The sequence below is a fragment of the Camelina sativa genome, chromosome 17 (genome assembly GCF_000633955.1).
Source record: "Camelina sativa cultivar DH55 chromosome 17, Cs, whole genome shotgun sequence".
NCBI classification, from domain to species: domain Eukaryota; kingdom Viridiplantae; phylum Streptophyta; class Magnoliopsida; order Brassicales; family Brassicaceae; genus Camelina; species Camelina sativa.
In genome coordinates, this window is record NC_025701.1 from 12,991,320 (window position 1) to 13,004,239 (window position 12,920).

At 34.5% G+C, this 12,920-nt stretch overlaps 3 protein-coding genes across 4 annotated transcripts; 1 reads left to right on the plus strand and 2 right to left on the minus strand.

Moving 5' to 3' along the window:
• Positions 464–1,689, minus strand: LOC104756969 (transcription factor MYB108-like). 2 transcript variants are annotated; one of them, XM_010479643.1, is made up of 3 exons: positions 1,451–1,689; positions 1,219–1,348; positions 464–1,130 (listed from the first exon to the last, which is right to left on the minus strand). In XM_010479643.1, exons 1-3 carry the CDS (start codon positions 1,593–1,595, stop codon positions 557–559), a joined length of 849 nt encoding a protein of 282 aa, XP_010477945.1. In that variant the 5' UTR covers positions 1,596–1,689; the 3' UTR covers positions 464–556. The 2 variants fall into 2 exon arrangements, with proteins under 2 accessions (XP_010477945.1, XP_010477944.1); XM_010479642.1 differs by having other exon boundaries at positions 1,219–1,351.
• On the plus strand, positions 5,448–7,110 carry LOC104756970 (transcription factor bHLH75-like). Its single transcript, XM_010479644.1, has 6 exons — positions 5,448–5,684; positions 5,795–5,967; positions 6,073–6,138; positions 6,589–6,657; positions 6,776–6,856; positions 6,953–7,110. The coding sequence occupies exons 1-6, from the start codon at positions 5,528–5,530 to the stop codon at positions 7,037–7,039; spliced, it is 633 nt and encodes a 210-aa protein (XP_010477946.1). The 5' UTR covers positions 5,448–5,527; the 3' UTR covers positions 7,040–7,110.
• Positions 7,213–9,690, minus strand: LOC104756971 (receptor protein kinase-like protein ZAR1). Its single transcript, XM_010479645.2, has 2 exons — positions 8,049–9,690; positions 7,213–7,965 (listed from the first exon to the last, which is right to left on the minus strand). The coding sequence occupies exons 1-2, from the start codon at positions 9,523–9,525 to the stop codon at positions 7,334–7,336; spliced, it is 2,109 nt and encodes a 702-aa protein (XP_010477947.1). The 5' UTR covers positions 9,526–9,690; the 3' UTR covers positions 7,213–7,333.

Genomic DNA, 12,920 nt, shown 5'->3' on the forward strand with positions numbered 1-12,920 from the left:
CCCGTCATAATCTTGGATTTACCATCGTTTATATATATATATATATATATATATATGAATCCCTTGATTTTGGATTCTTTCACATATGTAGAAGAGAGNCTATAAAGCTAAAGAGAACATATTAAGTACTTATTAAAATGATTAACGTACCTATTACCCCATTTAGAGTGGAGCTCGAGGATTAAGAGTTGTTCTTGAGGAGTGAGATTCCCACNAAACTTACAAAACTGAAAACAATTTATAATATTCAAAGATTAGGATTTTTTAGGGGGAGACGTACGATACTATTCTTTGAGTTGCCACTTCCTCATATTATATTAATTAGACTATTAGTCAAATGTAAATTTTTTGAACAATTTATTTTACGTTACTTACGTATAAAATTAGTGTTTAACTTTATTTCCATTATATCAATTCAGAATATAAGAACACATATAATATCAATCCAAAACAAATACTCCAAAATATAGGTAAGAGGCATATATATACACCCCGGCCCTCTGAAGTTGTAACTAGCTTGTAAAGAACATACACCGGGATGTGTGGGCTCTACGACCTAATTAAAGTGTGCATACTCCTTAAACTGCCAAATGTCATCCATGTTCCACATTGGATCTTGTGTCACATCATCCTCGTACGTAGAATCAGCCACGTGACAATCTTGCAATGCTAAAATGTCTGAATTGCCCATAAAGGTCACCATGTACTCCTCCTCTAGGCAAGGGAAGGAGCTGTAATCTTCACTCACACATTGACTACTACTCCCTCGTGATCCGTCCAAGTACAATGAACATGTTGTTTCAATATCAGACTCCATGAATTGTGAATTTTTCTTGAGATCTACCGACATAGAAGTGGAAAAATCCATGTTGGAACAATCAGGAGAGAAATTGTTGTCTTGTAAAACCGGTCCAAGTAAATCAGGAGGAGTAGCTTTAGTGTTGGTGTTTGAGTTATCTTTCATCTTGTGGATCAATCTTGGAACCCAAAAGCTACGGACAACTTCCAAGAACTTGTGGCTATTGGAATCGATGTTGAGCTGGCGTGCTTGTTTCTGAACTCTTGTTCTCCAATAGTTTTTTATATCGTTGTCTGTTCTTCCGGGTAAATACTTCGCAATTTTCGACCACCTACGTAAACATGTTACACGTAAGATTATTAAAAGAACTATAAAGCTAAAGAGAACATATTAAGTACTTATTAAAATGATTAACGTACCTATTACCCCATTTAGAGTGGAGCTCGAGGATTAAGAGTTGTTCTTGAGGAGTGAGATTCCCACGCTTTATGTCGGGTTTAAGGTAATTCAACCATCGCAGTCTACAACTTTTTCCAGTTCTCTTTAGCCCTGCTTTTTTTTTTTGATAAGAAAAAGTTCAAATTATACACACTCTTTTCACCACTTGCATTTGGTTGTAAAGCATGAAAACGTAAAAGAAAAGAATATTACCAGAAGATTTAGCGAGAAGGTTCCATCGGCCTTCACCGTTATGGGAAATGTAATTGGTGAGAAGAGTGTCTTCCTCAAGCGTCCAAGGTCCTTTCCTCTGCTCTGCACCCTCGTCATTTCCATTATACCTAATTGTATTTGACATATTTGTTTCCCTTTTTAATTAAATATTCAGTTTTTTAAGGTTTGTTGTGGGTAGAGAGAGAGGGGGAGAGATAAAAGAGAAAAAGAGAGAGGCTTTTGTGATTTGAGTCTTGAGAAGTGAAAGTGAATGCAATGGTGGTAGGGAATTTATAGACTCGTGATATTGGATAATGTTCGTACTTTCTTTTATAACATAGATCATATATAGATGCCACACACCCAAGTTAAACCACATATATTTCTTTTTGAAAAGAAAAAAAAAATTATGATTATAATTCACCCACTAGATTGCTATACAGTTGTACTGTTGTTAAATATTAACATAGCATCTTTTATTTTTGTTTTTATGTTTTTCCAATACAAACATTTTAATTTTTAACGATTTAAAATAAATATACTGTTTGTGTTTGTCAATGAGACAGGGAGGACGTGTTGTAAAGACTAGTCAGTAAATCTACCCTTGAATTTTATGGGTTTACGTTTGTGTTCTCAGCCTTACAATACACCATGTCAAATATATATTCTTGTTAAATCGTCTGTCAAAAAAAAAATATATATATATATTGTTATAAAAATGTCCATGGTAAAATATAACAATGGTGGTGAAGTAAAAATATACCAGTCGTAATCTACTAATCTACGACTATGAAACTAGATAAATAAAAAGTACACAAGCATTTAAGTTCGACGTATGGAAAAATCAATCAAATCTTAGGCACCGGTGGAACTCTTAGCTAATAGCTTCATATGCGAAGTCACCATCTCGGATTAAGATACTCTGAAACAACACGTGTCATTCTTTGGAACTATATGTTCCTTCTCAAATTCTTGATAATGTGAGAAACATATAAATCAACTCGTTCATATATAAATCAATTCGTTTTTAAAAAAAAATAAACATATTAATAGCACAATCTCTATTTCAAGATAAGTTTAGTGGGGCAAAACAAAAGTGAAAAGATAGAAAGAAACACATGGAAAGAAGAAAGGAACAACATGGGTGGAGACAGCATTACTAAATTAAGATTTCTTGATATAGAAAGTTATTAGTGGTAAATCGTGCCCATCAGTTTCTTTTTCCGGAAACCCGTAGGTGGTTGATTGAATGATATGATCTAAAGTTAGAATTACGATGGTGTTGTTACACCGACTCATTAGAGCCGATGACGACACGTTGATTAAAATTTTCTTGCAGACAACTAAAGCTTTAAAGACCATATTGTCCACCAATAATGAAAATTTTCTAATCGGATCATGAACTGGTTAACAGAGAATCATATCTAGGACTAGGAATACTTGGCTCAGTGAGGGACTGAGGATTTTGCTCCAAGTTGATATTTCCATTCACCATTTTCTTTTTGTTTTGTAATTATTAATGTTTCAGTTGTCCTTCTGTTATTCTCCGTTTTTTTTTTACATTGGCTGAAAACAACGTGGGCCAAAAAAGGCATGTAAACATTTTGTAATTTCTTATGCATTTGTATTAGTAAACTAGGCCCATTTAATTGCAATAATTTATCAATTAATTTATTTCATCATCCAAACATATGTATTTTTGTGATGATTATTGCAAGTTGATGAATTTTATATGAAATTAGATGAATTAAAAGTTAACAACAATATTTTATCGATCCCTAAAACGTTTACACCAAAAATTATTCAAAAAACCATATTTTAATTTTTTTTTTTTTCCAAAAATATCATCACTAATTTAATTTTCTAAAAGCATCTCAAGAAGATTTATTTTTAAAAAAAGTAGGAACATTAAAATTGATTTTCAAGAGTGTAAAATTTAATTTTTTTGGTTTTGGGTTAACTATTTTAGATTTAGGGTATAGTTTTAAAAGTTGAAAGTAGTTTTAGTTTTATGGTAATTATGAAAGAAAAAACATTTTCATGGTATTTTTGAAAAATACAATTTATAATAATACTTTTCTGTAAAAAAAAAGTTTAATGGTAATTATGAGATTTTCTTTCCAAATATACCATTATAAATTTTAGTTTTCTAACTATACAAGTTCTCTTTTTACTGTCGACTTTTTAATAGTTATATAGCAGTATCAAAGCCTTACCAAGAGCTGGCTAAAAATGCTAATGCTAGTTCTGACTTCTGAGACTGTTCTCGAGGAGGTTTTGATCTTCTTGCTCAATTGGAAAAGCAGGAAGATGAGGGAGGAGTGGAGAAGATTGGTATGGTTGAGTTGCATGTTTTAGTTTATCTTGCTAAAATATTGGGTCAAATGATGTCATTCCAACCTGAACACCTTAAATATGTGCTTGAAAACCATGGAGGTCTCAAATGATTGAAATTCTTATGACACCAGTTCATGATAGGCCAGACGATTTACATGACAAGATGGGAGTCTTGGAAACTGAAATGAATGATATTTCAAACCGTCGCTCTTGGAGGAGCATTGTTTCTTATCATGCATGTTACCAGCAAATGCAGAACATGAGTCAGGATCATGCATTTTGCGAGCATCTACCGCCCATTCCACAACCCAAGAAGTTACAACACAATTCTGACCAAGGTCCTGTGGATCTTAGGCGTCCTCCCGTGGGCCCGCTTCCATCTCTCTACCGCCGCCCAATTGAATTTATATATAACTTAAATTTATATATTCTCTAAAAATTTTGTTTTTCAAAAATATCATAAACACAAAAAATTATATTCAAAAATGTAAAATTTAAAATTTTAGATTTTTGTTAACTATGTTAGATTTCGGATATAGTTTTGAACGTTGAAAGTAGTATTAGTTTGTGGTAATTTTTGAAAAAAATATATTTTAACGGTAATTTTGAAAAGTATAACTTATAATGGTATTTTTTTAAAAAGAAAATCATTTCAATAGTATCTATATATTATGAGAATGGCCCTCAAACATTTACTTCTTTTGCTTTTGACAACACAAAACACTTAAATTGATGTTGCATTTAAGTGGATACATATTACGGTAAGGTAAGAAGCCAAACAGGAAAACAAAATAAAATTAATGTGAAAGCGAGATATTCCCAACATAGAACTATTAGTAAATTGGATAGTTGCCTCATTATTGATGTAAGAAAATGGTAAAAGTAGTAGTGAAGCTAATCTTTATTGATAAAGATGGGCTTGGATTTTTCTGCCTCCTCACAATCATATCCATGTCATCAAAGTCAGATTTCTTAATCTCTATACTTAAAACATTTGATTGAAAATTTTAACCACATATTGTGAGGTTAACGTTAATCTTAAACATTAGTCTCGGAGAGAAGTAATTGCACATTGGATCAGTGATCCACACTATGTTCTTAAGATCCTTCCAACCACCCAAACCTATTTTGAGGAGAGGACTTTGAAAACTGATTCCTTCTGTTAGTTATAACATGAAATATTTTGTTTACCATTCTTATCTCTTTTTACAATATATATAGTTTTAAGTCTTACCAAAACATTTTCAAGTATATATTTTCGGTAACTTGCCGATCGAGCCGCTAAGTATAATGTTTAAGTCGTCGTACTTAAGTTTTTGTTTGATAGCCTAATAATGCAAACTTGTGATGATCACTCGTCGATCATTAATGCAATTTCTTCTGCTTCAATTTGGCACCATACTTGTTACATTAAAAGGGATACTCAAAAGATCCCGGCAAGTTAGATATATCTAACATTGAACATTGGTCCCACAAAATCTACTGCACAGTGGTAAATGGAAACCTAGCAACGAAGTGTCTCTTTGGTCTCACACGTTTCTTTCTCATTCTCACAAAGTCACACAATACAGGCGCAAATAACCATACCATTTAAAAAACTAAAAACTAATAATATAAATTATTGATCCCGTCTCTATCTATATAACAATCACAACTCAATGCAAGTTTTATGTCTTAGAGTAAGAAAACAAAGCTCAAGAGAAAAATATTAATATTTTGATTTGTAGTAGGGCAACTCTAATGGCACGGTTTGAGCCATATCATTATAACCAAAATCCAGAGCTAATAAATTTGGACTCACCAGCTTCTACTCCTTCCAGATTCATGCTTTTCTCCGATGGAGCTTTAGTTGATGCCCATCACAATAATTCTCACTTCTCACAAAAATTATTGCACGGTGACGACTTTAATTTTTTTTTTTTTTTTTGGTGTTACAACATCTTTTCATATCCATCTTTTAAGCATATAGATAATTGTTCCCAAAGTTGATAATGCTAGAACTTACAGGTGATTCGGGAAGAAAAGGCAATAAAGGAGTGAGTGGGTCGAAGAGAAGAAGAAAGAGGTTGGAGGAGGAAAAAACCATGAAAGAAGATGAGACTCATCAGAAGCCAAAAGATGTTGTCCATGTCCGAGCTAAGAGAGGTCAAGCTACTGATAGCCACAGCTTGGCTGAAAGGGTAATTCTACAAAATACATACTCAAACGTACAACAAACCTAAATTTTCTTTAGATTCATATATATCAAAACTGAAAAAATGGCTTGTGTTGTGGAATGCATAAAGGTACGAAGAGAGAGGATTAATGAAAGGCTGAAATGCTTACAAGACCTTGTTCCAGGCTGCTACAAGGTGATTAAACATTTTGCGTCTACAACTCCCTAATTTTTGGTTTAATAATTCAAATTAAAACAAAAAATCTCCTTAGCCAAGTAGTTCTACAAAAATTCGACAGAATGCCAAGTTTTCTGATGCTATCTTTTTTTAATAGTTTAAAACTCATTATAAATATAAACTTATTATTTAATACTAATCTGTAAAGCTCAGAATATGTCTAACTATTAAAAAATATCTCGATGAATCATATGACTGAAATACATGGAAATAATTATTTTTCTTCTATACGGGACGCCAAAATCTTAATCATAGAGGTTATGGCAGCGTTACTTACGTAAATGAACAGATAGTTTTAATTAAATAAGGGACCCTTTAAATAATCTAATGTATAACAAAGTTTTTCTTTGTCTTCATAAAAAATGGGTTTATTCTTTTTAATGACACTCAAACGTGATGATGATGCAGACAATGGGAATGGCAGTGATGCTTGATGTCATCATAGATTATGTTCGATCACTCCAGAATCAAATCGAGGTTAATTAGGCCATTTCACTCTTCATTAACCATTTATTTTTTGGTTTTGAAACTTTTTTTTTATATAACCCAATAATAATTAAATGTCTTTATGCTCTGGCCTCGTGCCTGTCTTCAGTTTTTGTCGACGAAACTCTCTGCGGCAAGTGCTTACTACGACCTTAATTCTTTCGACATTGAGCCAACGGATATATTTCAGGTAATTATCACTCACATATGACATGAACACATGATTAAGCTATACAAATATTATTAATAGAATTGTGTTAATATTATTAAGTTATTGTGAAAACAGGGAGGGAACATGTCTAGTGCTGAAGAGATGGAAAGGATTCTCATTGGGACTCAGCCTCCTAATTTCAGTTCAACATTGCCCTTTTAATCATAGAAGTATCAGAGAAATTATTCTCCTTCTCTAAGACTGAACTGAACTCTATAAATAAGGACTTAATTACCATATCAGTATACCATTTATCATAAGTTGTGTTAACCTTATCAAGCTTATCCATATATAGTATGAACTGTTGTACCTTGCTAATTATAAGAGTAAAGATATGTTACAAAGATGCTATATTTTGAAGTAACATATAACATTTTGATATTACAAGGAAACGAGAGACACAACAATTAGACATACTCACACTTTTGACTTGCAACAATTTTGTTATGAGAGTCACTAAAGGCAAATTTGGGTCAAAGCATCAGCGATGTGCTTCATCGGTGGTCGTTTCTCGGGGCTAGTACTAACGCAAGCCATTGCAATCTTCAGTACAGCGATGACCTCTTCTTCAATCTCTGTGTCATCAGGCACCAAATAAGGATCCAAAATGTCTGACATCTCTTTCTTCTCATCAATACACATCTGAATCCACTTCACTATTTCCATTTCCGATTTACCAACAAAAACTATAGGTAACCTTCCCGTTATCATCTCTAGCAAGATCACCCCAAACGAGTATACATCCCATTTCTGTGATGGCTTCACTGTTGCTTTCGCCGCTTCAGGAGCCTGGTAAAATGAGCTCAAGTTTGCAGATGGTCCAATCGATGAGGCGCTCTTGTTGGATGGTCGGTCAACTGTGGTTGATTCCAATGTTCCAGCAATGCTAGTGAGGTGCATGAGTCCAAAATCCGAGATATGAGGCTCCATATCCTGTCCCAAGAGTATATTGCTGAGCTTCAGAGATCCATGAACATACTTTTTGGGGCTAAACTCATGAAGATACACCAACCCTCTTGAGATTCCCCTCATTATCTTTAACCGAACTCCCCAAGACAGCGGCTTGAATGACACCATTCCAGGATTCCCTAACAATTAGACACAAGACAAAACTGAGTTTCATTCAACACAGACAAACAACAATATGATAAAGGTTTATTTAAGTATGTACCATGGAGTGCATTGGCAAGACTTCCGTTTGAAATATAGTCATAGATGAGAAGCTTCTCCTCGACTGACCAATAATAAGCTTTAAGACTAACGATATTCGGATGCCTTAGCTTCCCAATCGCTTCAACCTCTGTCTGAAACTCCTTGCATCTTTGAGATCCTCCTTCTCCCAACCTCCTAACAGCTACAGTTAAGCCATCTTCAAGAACAACTTTATACACAATCCCGTTCCCGCCTTTTCCAAGAACGAAAGCTGAAGCCTTGAGAAGCTCATCTAAATCCAAAGCCATATGTTTATCCAACAGAACAAGATCCTGTCGTTGTGGCTCAAGTGTTTCCGAAGAAGGTGACTCTGATCCTTCTTTTCCAAAACATAAAGAACTTTTCTTTTCTTTCCCTTCTTTCTCCAACACATAACCTTCCTCATCCACGCTGTTACGTCGCGCGCAAATCTTCAAGTAGCAACAAGAGAAGAGAAATCCCACAATGCAGATTCCAATGAAATCACAAACCACAATTGCAACAATAGCAGTTATACTCAAACCTTCTCCTTTCTTTGACTCACCTCCACTTTGGTCGTTGTTATCAGGTACAAAAGGGTGAGAAGCTGGAGAAGTGTCTTTATCTGACAAACAAGGATCTTTCAAAGGAGGGCCACAGAGCCTCGGATTCCCCAAGAATGCAGTTGGACCTCTGTTAACTAAAGCACCAGTTTGTGGGATAGGTCCACTCAGATTGTTGTAAGCTAGATTGACATAAACTTTCTCAGGCAAATCCCCTAAGCTAGCTGGTATAGAGCCACTAAACGAGTTATGAGACAAATCAAGAGTACCTTGCAATCTAGTCAAATCCCCTAAATCATCAGGAACAAGACCACTGAGATTGTTAGAAGAAAGGTCAAGCTTCTGCAAAGAAGCCAAAGCATGACCAAATCCACTAGGAACAGAACCAGTGAGATTGTTCTGATTCAAATCAAAGCTCCTAAGCCTCTTACACCTCAAAACCGATTCTGGGATCGACCCGTTAAGAGAATTACGAGAAAAATCCAAACTTTGCAGGAACTTTAGGTCACCAATCTCATTTGGGATAGACCCAGATAAGAGATTACCATAAAGAACCAAACTTTGAAGCCCTTGAGCCTTGAAAAGCTCAGCAGGCAAGCTCCCACTAAGCTCATTGCTTCTCAAATTCAAATGGCGGAGATTAGTGAGTACACCTAGAGATGAAGGAAGGAAACCTACAAGTTTCTTCCTTGGGATGCTAAGAGAGACGACAACCTTGTGGTCATCACAAGTGACTCCATTCCAAGAACAAGGGTCTTGATCCTCTGAGTTCCAGTTACTCAGAGAACCATCTGGATCTCTTGAGATAGAACGCTTGAGAGTTAAAAGAGCAAACCCTTCGTCGTTCAGAGCATTCAATTCGACATTGAAGTTCCAGATAAGAAGAACCAAGAACAAAAGTGATCCCACCGACATTTCCGAGGAATCAATGAAAGAAGTTGGACAAGAATTAACTTTTTTTGGTAAGGGAGAAATCAAGAATAGTTTTTGCGGAGATTGATGGAGAGAAAAAGAGAGAGAGAAGTGAGAGTGTGAAAGCAAGAAAAGGAGAGTGAGAGACGTTGATAGAAGATTCGGCTTCCTAAGTTGGACCTTTGGACTATTCTCTATCATCGTTAATATCCCCATTTTATTTGTTTGGTTATCAAACAATTTATTTTGTTTTCAATTGATTATTAAGAATCTGTTTTCATTAATTGGTAACGTTAATTATAATCAATGTTGAATTAAATGAAATAAAAATGTTTCGAAATATACAGAACTTGAGAATAATGATGACAAATGTACAAAACAGAAGCTCTTGCAGACACACATTCATGCACTTTCTTTATAACGAAAGTGAACCTTACTTATGCCAATTTTTTATCTCAAACAATTGCATTATACTTCTATTTGTTGTTTTCTTTTTCGTTTTCCCGTAAGGAACAAAATAAAATTTTATACCAAATTTTAAGTAAATTACATTGTAAAAGATAAATAAATGAACTAAATGCTTCACTCGAAATAATAATAGTTGCAGTAGAGCAGTAGACACTAGACAGGAGTGAGCTGGAGTAGAGAAAAGCATCTAATTTAGTAAAAGTTAAAAGCCTTACTTCTACTTTAATTTTATTTTGGTATTGAGAAGAATAGTAGAGTGACTGATTAGTACGCGCGGCTCCATGATTATCCCACATTCTCTGTATAAACTATAAAGGAAATACCTTTATGAACTATTATGTCCCCCTCTCTTTGTATATACTTTTTTTCAGCCGTTAACACACACATTTGTATCATCAAGTATTCATTAAAAAAAAAAATGTGATCATTATGTCTTTAGTTGTCTAGCTACTCCGAACGTATATCACTACTAATAATAAACTTTAAAATTAGTAGATATTTCATATGTGTGTATATATGTAATAATAATGTATTATTTATGTGTGAATGTGTAGATGGAAGTGTATATATGGTGATGAACGATAAAGCTGATTCTTAATAGTAAGTTTTATTTTTTCTTAGCTTGTACTAGCAGAAATTGGAAACTTATTTCAAAAAATTAATTAAAATTTCCTAACAATCAAGAACATGAATGCCAACAAAAAAGTAATAGCAAATCCGATAGCCGATAGGAGTGAAGAAAAGTGTTGCTAAAGGAGACATCATATACGATGAACAGACATCCATGGACCTGTATTGTATGCCTATGTTTTGCTTTTTCATATATCAATCATCCATACCACAAAACATGTACAATACATACATAAAAAGTGAAAATGAATGTTCTCAATCTTTTGTAAATTAGTTTGCACACAAAAGAATACTACAAGAACGTAGTCGAATGTCTAAAATATCATTTGATTACTATTTTTTAATACTTTATAGAAGTGTGTCCTAGTAAAAGAGATGGATGTATGGAGCAGCAAAATATAAGTAGCTAGACTAGAGAAAGACAATGGTAGGCTCCGACTTTGGCACGTGCGAAAAATAGTAGCGTGTAGGTGTATGTCGGGGGGAAGTTAAGTTACTTAGCCGTTGCCATGGAGCGCATAGAACATCATTACCAAACTACGCGTTTGGCGTTCCACATATATTACGTTACATGGTCTCACTTTGCTCTTGTTATGATTTTCTTTTTTTTTTGTTGGACCCCAAAAATATATTACTCGTGTTTATGACTTTTTTTTCTTTACAGTTTTCTCTAATATGTTCAAAACAGTTAATCATGAATTAATGGAAATTTTAACCACACTAAAGTGTGACGCTGTTTCTATGATCTAATTAACACTTATGTTTAGAGACTATGTTATAATTTATATAACGCTGGATAAACTCTGTAGTTATCACTCTGTAGTTATCACTCTGTAGATAAGCTCCATTGTGTCTATAACGCTGAAAGTCAAAGTGAGTGTAGTTGACGTAAGATCGGATTTAAATAGTTGTAGTCAGATTTATAGTATCTACCCAAGGTATATTTTTTTTTAATAGTAAATCACAATATATATATATATATATGCATATATTTAAAATATAAAAAAATCTAAGAATTCCACCAAATATCTTTAAAATCTCACTCAAATCTTTTAAAATAAAAAATTTACTAAATTTCACAAAGTCTTCCAAAATCTTGAATCCAAATACACCCTAAATGAAAAAGGTGAAATTTCTCAGTTGGCAGTGAATGTATGTTAGAACTTTCGTGTCTAAACATGAAAAGTCCCTTATTAATGGCATGGAAAATCTAATTTGTTGTTGTTGTTGTTAGACGGCTATGAAAAATTGTATTAGAAATAGTTTCAAATCATTTCGAATCACACAAGGCTTTCAGATTGGCGATGGTTTATTAGCAAATGCGTTGATAGGTGAGGGTTGTTGACTTGTTGTATGTGGGCAAATATTATGGCGAGAGAAGCGTTTCCAAAAGTAGAGTAGACCCATGCATGCGTGAAGTTTCATTAAAGAGACTGATGATCACTAGTACCAGCAGCCAGCTTTTAATGGTGTCCAAGATTAATTAGAAGTGGCCATTATTTGAATCATATATCTCCTTTGCGGAGTTGCATGTATTCTAGAGGATGTCAACAAAAAAAAGTTTGCTTTATTTTTTCTATAAAGTTCAGTCGGTGTCACATTTTTATGGATCGAAAATATAAGCCCAATTAGTAAATGGCCCACTGGAAACCGGAAGAAGAACACGAGTTTCGTTCGTAAAATATAAAAGGAAGGTTTCTTTAAGATTTAGGTTTTGGAATCTTGTGCTCTAAGCTTTAGGTTTTGAAATCGTGTGCGTCAAGTTAAGGCTGTTTTCTCGCGGCGGGGCTGTTCCTTGTCGAGTTGCTGAGGTAAGGGCTGTTCCTTGAAAATATTTTTCTTTTCTTTTTTCTTATCTCTCAGTACGTACTTGCGCCTTTGTTGGGGTTTGTTTTTTGTTCTTAAGATTTGATAATTCATGTTTTTCTTAGAATCTGATTTTAGTGTGTTTTTGGTTTTGAATTGTAGAGAAAAAAAAAATGTCGCAGAATGATTCAAAACAAGATCCGGCGGCAGATGGCTCAATCATGGAGGATGGAGAATACCGTGCTCAGGATACTCAACCTGAGTCTGAGACTGAGGATGCAGGACCACCCGATCTTCCTAAGGGTCCTCCTACTCCTCCTACTCTAGTCAGGGGTCCCCCTCCAGGCGCACCTCCCAAGTATAGACTCCCTGTGGTCACGTTTCCACTCCCTGAGTATAGACTCCCTGAAGGGGTCACTCAGAAGGAGATTGATATTATTCACCTCACTGCGCAGTTTGTAATTCGGTATGGTATCGGTTTTTACTTGGGGTTG